The 13,658-nt window shown below is 34.8% G+C and overlaps 3 protein-coding genes across 3 annotated transcripts; 2 read left to right on the forward strand and 1 right to left on the reverse strand.

Annotated features, from left to right (window-relative positions):
* Window positions 1-1,016: 1,016 nt before the first annotated feature.
* LOC134655362 (rRNA methyltransferase 1, mitochondrial-like) lies at window positions 1,017-3,602 on the reverse strand. Its single transcript, XM_063510811.1, has 4 exons — window positions 3,517-3,602; window positions 2,982-3,420; window positions 1,688-1,851; window positions 1,017-1,109 (listed from the first exon to the last, which is right to left on the reverse strand). The coding sequence occupies exons 1-4, from the start codon at window positions 3,544-3,546 to the stop codon at window positions 1,017-1,019; spliced, it is 726 nt and encodes a 241-aa protein (XP_063366881.1). The 5' UTR covers window positions 3,547-3,602.
* A 2,538-nt stretch (window positions 3,603-6,140) lies between these two features.
* LOC134655217 (uncharacterized) lies at window positions 6,141-7,394 on the forward strand. Its single transcript, XM_063510668.1, has one exon. The coding sequence runs from the start codon at window positions 6,391-6,393 to the stop codon at window positions 7,336-7,338; it is 948 nt and encodes a 315-aa protein (XP_063366738.1). The 5' UTR covers window positions 6,141-6,390; the 3' UTR covers window positions 7,339-7,394.
* A 1,098-nt stretch (window positions 7,395-8,492) lies between these two features.
* LOC134655218 (putative uncharacterized protein DDB_G0292292) lies at window positions 8,493-10,295 on the forward strand. Its single transcript, XM_063510669.1, has 2 exons — window positions 8,493-8,559; window positions 8,751-10,295. The coding sequence occupies exons 1-2, from the start codon at window positions 8,530-8,532 to the stop codon at window positions 10,293-10,295; spliced, it is 1,575 nt and encodes a 524-aa protein (XP_063366739.1). The 5' UTR covers window positions 8,493-8,529.
* Window positions 10,296-13,658: the final 3,363 nt, after the last annotated feature.

The raw sequence follows: 13,658 nt of genomic DNA on the forward strand, positions 1-13,658 counted from the left end.
CTCAAAATTGAACTTAAACGTAAATTGTTTTAGTTTAAATATTAGTTTAGATATTAAAAATTGTTTTAAATAGGTAACAAAATGTATAAACGTAACTTTCTGATTGTCCTACCTTCCAAATAGTGAAACAAATTGATGACTACTTGTCTTATCCGATAACACTAAATTAGATATTGATGTTAAACCTATTTTCCAATCTTCTACGTACCTACCCTCTATATAACTTCACACAATACTGTTTGTTTTGAAGACTGGTAAATATAATTTAAGTAGGTATGGCTCATAATTTCAAATTTCTTTTTCTTTCTGCGGTTATTATGTATGTTAACATTATTTACTCATTAATGAACCTCCAGGTCTGTTTCTTAAGTATGTTAAGTACACTACATTGTACTAAAAATCCATTTGCATTATGTGACTGTTTGTGTTCTAAATAAAATAAATAAATAATAATAATAATGCGGCCCTGACCACCGGCAGCTTGGGCCTCTTGCCCCGCTGCTGGCGGCACCCTAGGTTAGGTTTTTTATAATATGTTTATAAGTATTTTGTATTGTTTTTGTAAGTGTTTTTGTATTTTATTTTTATATCCATATTATAAATAACCTAATCTGAGAAATTAAATGAATAAAGGAAATAATAATAATACGTTTGAGATCTTCTTACTGGGAATCGGAGCATTCCTCATCCATTTATGTACCAGATTTTTTATTTAAATTTACACATACCTACAAATAACTAACGTACCTACTCTTAGCAGTGTACCTATACCTACATCCGATATGGTAAAAATTGAATATGGTAACAAGCTGTTGTACTTTTCCTAGGTATCCGTCGACCGCCAGTCTACGACACACAGTACAAGGGGAGCCATAATGTCAGCCATGTGGAAATGGAACCTGACATAGACAAGCTTTCCAGTGGTAGCCAACAAGAGGAGAAACTCTTAATGAATGACGATGAGACCAATCACAATAAAATGATAAGGCCAAAGACAATAAAAACTACTAAATCGATCACCACGCATCTGGGATGCGCAGGGCTTTTACGAAAAATTTTGGGGGACATAGATAAACTGCTTCCTTGCTAATATGGTTTGGTTTCTTAAGCTGGATCATTATACATACGAGTATACCTAGTATTCTATCATTTTCTTGCCCGGACAGTGTCTTAATGATACAAAATGGTATGAGATATTATTATATATACATATACGAGTAGGTATGACCTAATTTTTCGCTCTGGGGGCCGATTTTTGAATTTCGATTTAGAATTTAGATGCCTAGCAGTGGAGATATTATTTAACGAAATACATGAAATCGAGCGGTCGAAATTTAAAAATCGGCCCCCAGAACTTGAGGTTTTTATTTTAAGACAGCATATTAATGATGATGATGTCAAACTCGTGGTAAGGCTACTGATATGTCTGAAATGTCAATACCAAATTCGTGCTTAGTTTTAACGTTTAACGCCTAACATTTTCAAGGGAGCAAAGTAAGTTAACCCCTCATTTCCCAGGACCTCTCAAATCCATACAATTCCGACTCATATTGGAGCCACTGGGAACTGAGAGGTTAATCGAGTAGAATCTTACATTTGGCATTTAGCTTAGAAAGGAAGTACATTGACACATCTACAATTTATTCGTACTAATCACATTACACACTATCTTTTTCCGTATCTTTACGCAGCTTGGCAGAGTTGTTTTAGTTTTCGCAGGACGCGAATATATAAGTTTCTCCTTAACATCATCATCTTGATCGTCGTTTGTTTGGTCAGGATTGTCTGTCTCATTGTCACTTCCATTGTCAGGAGCTTCCGTTCTATCGTATACGGGCGGTCGGCGGATACCTATAAAAGGTACAAAAGTTATTAACCTTTTCGACGCCGTGTCAAACACAAAAGCTGTCTCTCAGACGCCACGTCACCGAAGTGTCAAAACTGAAATTGAACTTTATGCATATGCACCTAGGTTTATGTTGCTCTGTGGTCTATGACCGATTAATACGTCTTTGGCGTTGGACCTGCGGTGTGTATATATCGGTCATTGGCGTGCAAAAGGTTAACAAAGAATATATAAGCTAAGCCCACGGTGTAGACAACGGAAGAAGAAAGTAGTCAAATCAGAAGATCAGCGCTGGAAGTCGTCAGCAACATGCTGAGTGGATGAGGCCATTTTGTGGCACTTTATTATTTCTATGTTTTTCTCATAATATATTGATTGTCTGTGTGTTTACGAATAAAAAAAAACGATTATATTCTAAATCCAACCCATCCCTCCAACCCTCCATAGTCAACCAATCCTCCATAGTCTGTCAAATCGTTTACTGTCACTAAAAAGAGGTACGAAATCAAAAATTTCAACCTGCCCCGTCTCCAATTTTTAAATTTGCCAGATTTCTTTATAGTGACATCGCGCGATTACCTCACCTACAGTATACAAGGAGGAGCAAGTAAAGTCAACGTATGGTCACCAAAAATACATATATATACCTTAACCCTTAGCCCGTTTCTACACTTGTAAGTTTTACTTACGTAAGTAGGGACAAAGCCATTTGTTAGAATGAGATAACGATATTCATCTCTCACTCTCTAGTATAGCTGTGTCCCTACTTACGTAAGTAAAACTTACAAGTGTAGAAACGGGCTAAATATCAACACAAAGTATTGAGATCGTATGTTCCAATCTCCTGGAACTCAATACCTGATTGTAATGAGTACTAGATGATGTCGGGTTGAGTCACACGAACATATTAGGGCCAGTAGTGTTACATACAACATTTCTACTCGCTTTATTTTCTTTGTATAACATTGTTTTGCAATGAAAACTAACCTATAGGTAAGATACGTAAATGTTCATGCCAAGGCATGTCGTTTTAAAATGAGAGCAGTGTATGGGAGAGGCTTTTTGGCGACGGGTTCGTGTGGCTATTAAGGGTTTAAAAAAAAATACAAAGTGCAACTAAACAAAAACAATTTACCTTCAAAGGGTGCCTCCATGTACCCACACTCGAGTCGCCCGCGGCGAAACAAACAACCGTTGCCCACATCCAGGGTCAGTTCGGCAGGGTTCGCCTCTGGACCTCCGCTGTTCAAATCGTACCCACACACCTTCCTGTCATTTACGAAAATACACTTTTCGCTGTCAAAATCATAAGGGCAACACCTTTTTCTTGGACGAATGGTTGAACTTTGTAACTGTGATATCCTATTAAGAGTCAGGTAATTGTTATGCCCATTGTTATTGCCACGATTTTTGTTATACGAGTACCCTTGATTATTGATATTCCGGTTATTTCCAATGTTATTTGTATTTTTATTATTTTTTAGAACTATTCTACCGGAGTCATCGGTGTATGAGCCCGGTCTTCGAGAGATGCATTTTCTTTGAGGGGCGCTGTAAGTTAGTGCTACGCTCATCTAAAACAAATACTTTTATTGACTATTTACTTGGAAAAAATCTATATTATGGATAACCAAACAAGTAGGTAGGTAATAAATAATAGATACACTCACCATAAATACGCTGATATGACTGCCATTCATATCTCAAGATTTATTTTGCATTGAGAATTAACAAAATGATTTGGTGTGACGTAAATTTATTATAAATGTATTTCTTTCTCTTTTTCAATAGGGAAAGTAATTAATATTTCCTATATTACTTAACCGTACGTTCATATTTCGGTTTTTCATTATTATGATTGCATTTTTACGACAATTCCAATTAAAGTTATCAAGTTACTGGAGACTAACTAGTAAGATCAACAGAAAACATCAAAGAAATAGTTTTCTATAAACTAGGTATATAGTTTCATTTTAATATCTGATTGATCGGCAAATGCCAAAGATGCGTATTCTGGTTGTCATAACAGGTTACGAATTTGATCTGAATTTATTATGGATATGATCTGAGAGTGTCCAAAGTACCGTTTCTGGTTGAAGATACGTCCACCATAACCTGTTATTGCAATCAGTATAAATCTCCAGCTTGACGGAATTGCTCATAAAAAACTACAGGCATTATTTTTTCTTGAGTGCGTGTCTTGAAAGACCCAGTATGACAAATGTGTTACTTATACATAATACTTTTAATAGAAACTTTGTTAAGTGAAACAACTCGCTGTTACTAAGCCGGCCGATGATATTGCACGTACTGTCTTACCTGTTTGACAATGTACCGAACATTAGCTCATTATTGCTAAATAAAAAAATGTTTATATTATGAAAGGACTTTATTAAATGATCTGACAAATGCCTATATTAAGAACATATTTCCTGTTCAAAAGAAAGTGGTTTACTTTTAGGACAACTTCTATTTTTTTCTTGTAAAGCCCGCATACCAACCATAGCATGACTTATGGAAATAACTGAATAACAAAACTTGCCTTATCACTGGACGTCTTATTCCTCTGATTATTCTTTATCCTTCACCGTCTTTTTTACCTTTTTTCATTTTTATCTTTCACCTTCACCTTCTTTTTTACCTTCTCTTTTTCTTTTTTAGCTTTAACATATTTATAAAATACCCTGTGATAAATATACGGATATGGAGAAGGATATCGTAAGCTGAATAACACCACCTTTGGAACGGGGTTCGGGAAGGTAACCTTCCTGGGTAGACCCTTTAAAACAAATGTTTTACTCGCTGTGGCCTTCTTGTACGATTCTTTAAACTCCCCTGTGTTCTTGAACCAATATTTATCAGTATTCATACGAGCGTTTTTTCTGCGTCTAAATAAAAATAACTTAAATTTTTCTAATAATCTTTCCAGGGGTGCGAAAATTTTTACCCTAAGTGTTGCTAATTGTGTAATTCTGTTATCATAGACTATAGGTGTACGAGGTCTTTCCGCTCGTGGGGTGTCCAAAAAGTATACTGTTCGATCCTTTTCTGAACTTTCCATTTTGACTATATCTAAATCAGATTTTGCTTTTTCTACAGTCAGCCTTTTGCAGCCAAAAACATTGAATATAGAGAATAAATTACTCTCACTTTTACTTGCTAGGCTTTTTGCTTGAGGTATGTAAGTACTTGTAAATACTTACCCTTTATTCTTTTTGAGACGCGATTCTCGAACAAACTTCATTTTCAAGAAGGTTTTGGAAGAATTGCAGAACAAATAGGTAAAGTTTAAGTATTTTATTCGGGATTATTTTGTTACCGCTGTCTGATTCTTATGGTAATTATGACATGTTTTTCTGAATACTATTTTTCTAAGATAAGATACATACTACCTTCTTCCGCAACTTATGCATTGTAATCTGTTCCATTAGTTCCATACATGATATCGCTGATTATGTTTTATGAATTAATATTGTAATCTTGGTTAGATAGTTCTATGTAATTTAATCCATTAGTTCCTTTCAGTGGGCATCGTTTTTCAATGTTTTTATTTTGTCAATAGGAATCCTGCTGGAATGCATTTTGTAAAACCACTTTCTCGCTTGATAAACTTATTTGTTAAAAAGGCTACATTTTTTCAACGTTCTGTTTTGATGCACTAAACAAGACACATCTCGGCATGCATTGTCAGTGTCACGTAATGTCAGCTCAACCTTCCATACCATAGATCATAGATGGTAGTATTTCTCCATACAGCTAAGGATCGCAGACATGATTCGCAGATAAACTTTTTGTTTTAATATTTAAGACCAGTACATTCCACGACTCTTCTCTTTCCGAACAGATTCTAAATAAAATGATACTACTGTATAACCTGTATGACAGTCTGTCATATTTCTGCGAGTCGCAATAATACACACTATCTTAAATACTGCTTCAACGCTGATTTGTTTCGCATTAAGGAAACATGTACTTTTGATGATAATCTAATAAGGAATGGAGCTAACAGGTGAGTACCTAGTTAATGCTAAGATCATGCATTCAGCTGATGGGTACTTCTACGCCTAACAAGGACAGTCGATCCTACAACTAGAAATTTCAATCAGTTTTATCGATGTGAAGTAGGTACAACAATGACAAGGCGATTGCGGGTGCGTTAAATTTGCAAAATCTATCTCTCTTATAAGTAGTATCATGTTAATTCTATGAATTGTTAAACCTATTTCATGTTGTTACATTACGGTTTTGGTTTGCCCGACGATGCCTTAGATCAGAATATATTTTTTTAATTGCAGCCATCATTATTCTTAACCTACATACTATTAATTACACAAGAAGTACCCTGCAAGACACTTGAAGAAGCTTCAATTACTAAAAATACTTCTGACGCAAACTCACTTCGAAGTTATGAAATCGCAGGACCAAACCCAGCACCCACCAACAAACTTAATACTATAAATACTGTAATTCAGCACGCCAAGAGTGGAACTCCTGCTCTATCTAATTCTACATCGCAATCAAGCCCTGAACTAACTATTAAAAATATGCAAGTATTTCAGTATGCTATAAATGTTTCAACCTCAAGAAGCAACGATAACACTACGGAGCGTTTCGATTTAACGCAACGTAGAAATCTTAAATTATTATACAAAACCAAACCACCTGGAAAAAAAATAAGTTATCGTCGTGCCAAAGATAAAAATCCACCAAGTCAGTCAGAGCTTCAACCGGAGGGATACGTTTATGACCTTAATCATTGCCAATATGTAGATGATCGGGTTCTATGTGGCTATGATAAAAATCCAGAAGAACCGAGGAAAAAAGAAATAATTGATTTAGATGATATTTGCAGAAAACATGGAGACAGAATTGAATGTGGCTATGTGACTGGTCCTTACCCAGATCCTTATAATCCGGACCCGGAAAAGGACAAGATTGCTAAAATAAATTTGGCTAATTATTATAATAATATAGCACGATCTGGTGGTAATCTTCATATCAATGATACAAATTATGATTACAGCGAGGCACTTCGAATGGGAAATGGTCCAAATTCATTACAAGACGAAATAGTAAAATTGAGAGTTGAAATTTCTAAACTAGTTGCTGCACTTCCCGGAAATACTAACATTCATTCTGTAACTGATAGTGCTCCTAGTACCACTCCTTATCCTATTCCTACTTCTACAAGTACTGCTGCTTCTACCACAGAACTGGCCAATTTAAGGCCAGAACCATATTTAAGTTTATCTGAAATATTAAAATTAAGTAGCGGGACTACTTCTAAACTAAAGCTTTCACATCTTATGACTGACACTGAGGTCACAACTCCTAAGCATTTTGAAAAAAAGAGCGAGAAAAAATGTGTAGAGAAAGACGGGCGAATTTATTGTCCTACAAAGGTTACAACCCCTATGCATTTTGAAAAAAAGAGCGAGAAGAAGTGCGTAGAGAAAGACGGGCGAATATACTGTCGTACAATATTAATATAAGGATAAGTTCGGAAGTTTTATGTATCTGCCTAAATAAATATTTACAATAATTCGTACTTATAGATATGTTTAGATACCTATAAGTATAGTTACCTTGACACATAAGCACTTAAACAATTATCTTTTTCCTACTACCTATATTTAATAACGCTACCCATGTGTTCAATAAAAATAAAAAGGCACAATTTGCTTACCATACACAATTTATACACGCCAAATAATTTTAGAAATCATAACCATAATGTTTCACAATTTTAATACTTTAACGGTACGTTGACTCCGTAAGTCCGTACTTAATTAAAAAATAATTTTAAACCAAATCAAAATTATTAAAAGCCTAGGAATTGATCCCTCAAATTATAATTAAATTAATCCTATTTGCTTCGCTTATTCTAACCTCTATCGTCCGACATAAATCGGAAATAGGAAAACGAATTGTTTTTAAGTATGTTCAGTTATAGACCAAGAATAATTACGAAACATTATTTCTATTACAGATAAGTTTGCTATTACTATCTTACTATGACACAGTGAAGGTAATTACTGGAGTGCCGGTAACTGCTAATGGTACCTCTACTCCCGACGTAGAAACTGCCCCTACTACTACTACCACTACTACTACTACGACTACTACAATAAGTACAATATCAACTAACACTGCTTCTACAGTAGAAGTGATTACCGATGTTACGTCGAAAAAAAGTTGTAAAACAAGAAGCCAGAGGGCTACATTAAAATTGGAAAATTGTGTGGAAATTGGAGATAGGATCGTTTGTTACGATTTCTAACCTTAAGTTTGAACATAAAGAACGTTAAATTTATGGAGATTAGAGATAACGAGGCTCCTAAATATTAAAAATATTCAAATAGAATAAAATGTTTACTGTGAGTAAATATAATTAATTTAGATAGGTAAAATTATTTCGCTTTAGAAACTATTTATAGTTTGTGTGTACCGCGTCTGAAGAAAAAAATGAAAAAAAAATGCTTGTTAAAGAATGCAACATTATAATTATATTTAAAATCTAAGGGTAAAGGTTGAATATAACAGTAAAACAAAACACATAAACATGTTATCGCCGTTTCTTGTCACGTAGGTACGAGTACGAGTACACTATGTAACGGCTATTGGACAATGTCTATAGTAGATGCTAAGCCGTAGATTGATTGTTTGCAGCGTTTCATTTAAAAATGTGCTCATCGCTCCTCCAAGAAGTTTATGTATGTAAATGAATTGAAATTTATATGACACATATTAAAAAAAATGAAAAAGCAAATATCGAAGCTAAATATAGTGCCTACGCAACGTTACTCTTAAGTTTTGAAATATGATAAGATAAATCAGCTTGTCGTACTGCTTGTAAACAATACTTATATTTATTTAGTGAACTAAATACATATTTCTATTGCAGAGATTACTGCCGTTAATTCAAATACTTTTATACATAAGTGGAAGACAATGTGCACCTAAACTTGGAGGTATACTTTTTGAACAGTTATTTCTTGAAACTTTTATGCACGACGAAAATAATACTAATGCTAACTTCAAACGGGAATTCACAGTACGAGTACCAGTTTACCAAACAAACATTAAAAATAGTACATCGCTGTATGCCAAATTAACTGGTAATTCAATAATTAACTCAGATATTTCAAGATCAAGGCACAAAAATAAAGAATTAAAACATCTCGAAAATAATGTTAATACAATTTCCAATAATTCTGATTTTAATAATTTTACAAGAATCACAACAAATAAACTTACCACCAGTTTTCCGTCAACATTTACGTCTACGGCACCATCAACTACTGTCAAAATAAACACAACTTATCATTCATCTAAACCAGAAAAGCCTAATGATGGTAAAACTCTAAAGCATGTGGAAAAAGAAAAGATAAAATGGGATGTAAACAAAACAACAGTGAAAGATAATGAAAGCCAGAGAAAATCTGATATGATGAAAAGTCGTCGAGATGGCGCAATGCTACAATCAAATGGCTATGCTTTTAATGGAAATAATTGTCAAATGAGGGGCGATCGAGTTCTATGTGGCTATAACAATAAGGAATTGGAAACTACTGAGCCCCAATCGGCAGACAAAGATTGCATTCCCCGCGGAGACAGGATTGAATGTGGCTATGTCAACCGCAGGACTGATAACAGACGCAATAATAAAGAAAATAAAGACGTAAAAACTGGATCTAAAATCACAAACGTGACTGACTATCTAACCACAAATATTACTGTTACTTCCTATACAAATACCACCATTAAAACTATTCACCCACTTCCTCTAACCAACAATACTATAACGACTAATCATACTTCTACTGGTAACATCGAAGATCAGCCCGAGTCATCCAAATTTGAAACACAGGAGTTATTAGAAGATGTTGAAAAAAGTATTGCTTCTGTTATAACCAGTGCAAATACTAGCACTACCACTATTGCTACATCTTCAGTGTCTACTAATGAAAATGAATCCATGACTATATCAAATGTGTCTACTTCTAGTTCCATTATAAAACCAGAATTTGCCAGTTTAAAAATTATGGAATTGATTGGCCGTGTCGAAAAACTACTTGCATCAGCTGATACCATTAAGACTTTTAATATTTCTTATCCTATCGTTGCCGGTAATCAACCTTCTACCCTTTCTACGCTAAAAAAAGAACCTGCTGAAATTCTTAATTTAACAATCAGAAAATCTAACGATAACTCTATCTCTTTAGCCAGTACTGTTACTCTTACTAATTTTACTGTTAATAGTATCGTTTCTACGACAACTTCATTTACGCCTCCTACTACTACTACTACTACTACTACATCTACTACTACTACGACTACAACTCCTGTTCCATATATCGACGATGGGGAATATTGCGTCGAGAAAGATGGTCGGATCGTGTGTTATGACAGCCCACAAGAAGATTACGATGACTTTTTAGAAAAATGAGTTACTGCAGGCGCTCTGTGCATATGGGTGTTTAAGCACAAAAACTTCAGACTGTTGACGTTTCATGCTTTTTTAATACTGTATGATCGCACAATATATATTGTATTGTTAAAGACGTTTTATGTTTCATAAAAATGTGACTAGATACTCGTCAACGTCGTCAGCCTTCTGGCGAAAACGACGGGACGTTTGATGATAATATATTCCGTTTTAATTTAAAAGTAAAACGTCTAAAACATGTATAAGGCTTTTTATATACTCGTATCTTAGAGTCCATGTATTATGATACCAGTGGTGTAAGGTGTAAATAATGTGCTTATATAATATCGTATAGGTTGGTAAATCAAATGTATGTATAATAACACTACATGTTCTTGTTACCAAGATAATAAAGGGTTGGATCATAAATTAACATAGTCAATTAGTCATCTTAAATATTTTTTATTAGTTTTTAGGTACATCACAGTTTTCTTAAACATGACTTTATCTTTTATTCACTACATTCACATTTTGCACAGACAACTTTATATCTACGTGACTAAAGCTTATCGAGTATTTCACTAACTGCTAAGAGGGTTTAGTCCAACCATATATTAGCGGCCGTACCAACCGCCTCCCCACCCTCCGCCGTAGCCGTAGCCGCCCCTATAGCCCCCGTAGCCGTACCCGCCTCCGTACCCCCATCCGCGGCCCCAGCCGCCGTGTCCATAGCCGCCGTGCCCATATCCCCCGTGCCCCCAGCCCCTACGCCCCCAACCGCCACCCCAGCCGTGGCGCTTATAGCGTGATTCTTCGGGCTGCAGGGTTTCCTCATCAGCCGCTGCTAGGACGGGAGCTGTTTCTTGCAGGCCTATGTAGGGGATGTCCTGGGCTGATTCGGCGGCGGGGTAAGCCGATGTAAGCGCCATGCTGGCGCAGATCGCGAGAGCGAAGCAGAGTATCTGTAAAGGAAACACATTATTAGGTCATGTCCGAAATGTAAATACAATTTAAAAATCCTTCTAAGTACCTAAATGCGGTATATATTGTAGATCCGAAAGTTAAAGGGATTTTAATTTTACCCAAAATTGGTATTAAAGCGTCAACATATTTGATATGGTTTCCATTCAACATTCTAACTACAAAATTAAAACCTGACTAGACATTCCCAAGAGCCACTCTTATTAATTTATTATTACCTAGGTACAAAGTTTGGCTTTGTCATTTCCACTGACCGATTTTACAAGTCACTCTGTATGATATATCAAACACTCTGTTAATACCATAACATAACTGTATTAGGATTTCTCTCGTTTAGTTTCCTAAATGAAACTAAATTCAATTATGATTTAAAAAGTGCACTACAATGAAACCTGCACCAAAAAAGTCTCTGTTTAGCTCAATGGTTGACTGGTAGAAAATGCCTCAAGGCGTTAAGTCCGCCATTTGTACTCTTTTTGTGTAATTTTGTGCAATAAAGTTTAAATAATAAATAAATCGCACTTTCAAAACCATCAATGTTGCCTAATAAGACTTTTCTAATTGTGAAATTTATTCCTTCGTAAAATCCTTACAAAATCACGACTTTTTTTCCACAAAATTCACATTTCTGCAATTGTAACAATATTAAAAATGAGTTTATTGAAGACCTTAGCACTCACCGAGTTCATGGTGTCCTCAACAGATGACAAGTGTGCCGTGGTCAGTGGAGCAGCTCTTATATACCTATCCAGAGATGAGTGACTCAGTGCGTCGCAAACGCACCGTGGATTTGACCTCTTTGCAATCAAAATAACGAGCAGTATCTCGACTATATACAAGGATGCCACACCCTCTTAGCAAACTACTTATAATAAATTTACTTAATCAGCAAATTTTGCTTTTTAAGATAGATTTGATGTACCTACCTACTGTACAGCGAGCTCCACGAGATGATAAAGTGGATATGCACTTTAGCAGCTGCAGAACTTGATCCATAAACGCGCGATATGGTATTAAAATTACAGAATTCTCACATTTAAATTATGAAAGCCGAGATTTTTTTCCCCATTTAAGGTCAGTCAGTCAGTGTCATGTAATGTAACAGAAGGAAAACCCCTACACTACATGAATCTTCTCCTGAAATATGAAAGTGTATTTTAGTTAGTGTGCATGCGATATTGTGGTAGATCATACATGCATGTACACAATAGTTACCTACAATATGTACCTATAACACCCCAATGACATGTAACCATGACAACTGTGTATGTTCAAGCAAAATAAATAAATTGAATTGAATTGAATAAGAGGATACAGGCGTAAGCCAAAGGGTATAGCCGGGTAAGCATGGCCAAACTGCCCTTAGCGAAAAAAACAATTTCCTTTTACTGGATTATTAACCTATATATAAGTAGTGCTTTCACCAAATATTAAGCCTCAAATGCTTCAGATTTAAAGAAAAAATGCAAAAAAAAGAAAAATCATTTTTATTTTATTACAGCCAAAGTACTAATCCGATTTCTTTGTAATTTGGGTATGTTGTAAATACAATTAAGGTCGTTTTCTGAAAAAATTAGTATTGAATGATCTCTTAAAATAATAGTAAAAAATTGAGATGAAAATTTTCAGAAAAATAAAAAAATACATGCGAGATAGCGACAGTTATCAAATTTACATATTTCATGTAGAATTTAATAATGTTTAACATATATTTTTTTCAAAAATTAAAATCGGGATTAACAGTGTTAAAAACTCGAATTTGTAACATCCCATAATACCTTCTCTTCATACAAAATAACTTGTACGTTATACTAGAAAGTTATATTCCCAACGCAATTTGAATTTAGAACGCGACTTATATTGCTGAGCGCGGACCTTAAACTCCGTGGCTGTATGCGGCTAGGGCGAACGGCATTCAGAGATTTAAAAAAAAGCGCGGGAACAGGAAAATAGGCACGAATTTTATACAGAGCGTTAACGATTGAAAAATGTCTGTTCCTTTGATGAATAAAATACAAATTCGTAAAGACTGCGTTCACAATATACTTCATTCGTTTATGACTACTTAGCTTTGCTTGTATGAAGAGAGAGTATTATGGGATGTTACAAATTCGAGTTTTTCACACTGTTAATCCCCATTTTAATTTTTGAAAAAAATATATGTTAAACATTATTAAATTCTACATGAAATATGTAAATTTTATAACTGTCGCTATCTCGCATGTATTTTTTTTAATTTTCTGAAAATTTTCAGCTCAATTTTTTACTATTATTTTAAGAGATAATTCAATATTACTTTTTTCAGAAGGCGACCTTAATTGTATATACAACATACCCAAATTACAAAGAAACCGGATTAGTACTTTGGCTGTAATAAAATAAAAATTTTTCTTTTTTTGCATT

This window comes from Cydia amplana, chromosome 16, assembly GCF_948474715.1.
Source record: "Cydia amplana chromosome 16, ilCydAmpl1.1, whole genome shotgun sequence".
NCBI lineage: Eukaryota > Metazoa > Arthropoda > Insecta > Lepidoptera > Tortricidae > Cydia > Cydia amplana.

Coding starts and splice junctions, on each gene's coding strand:
- LOC134655362 (XM_063510811.1), bottom strand. CDS start 3,546: ATGAATGGCAGTCATATCAGCGTATTTATG. Junction 3,421..3,516: donor GTCATATCAGCGTATTTATG/GTGAGTGTATCT, acceptor TATTTGTTTTAG/ATGAGCGTAGCACTAACTTA. Junction 1,852..2,981: donor CATGGAGGCACCCTTTGAAG/GTAAATTGTTTT, acceptor TACCTTTTATAG/GTATCCGCCGACCGCCCGTA.
- LOC134655217 (XM_063510668.1), top strand. CDS start 6,391: ATGCAAGTATTTCAGTATGCTATAAATGTTTCAACCTCAAGAAGCAAC.
- LOC134655218 (XM_063510669.1), top strand. CDS start 8,530: ATGTGCTCATCGCTCCTCCAAGAAGTTTAT. Junction 8,560..8,750: donor CGCTCCTCCAAGAAGTTTAT/GTATGTAAATGA, acceptor TTTCTATTGCAG/AGATTACTGCCGTTAATTCA.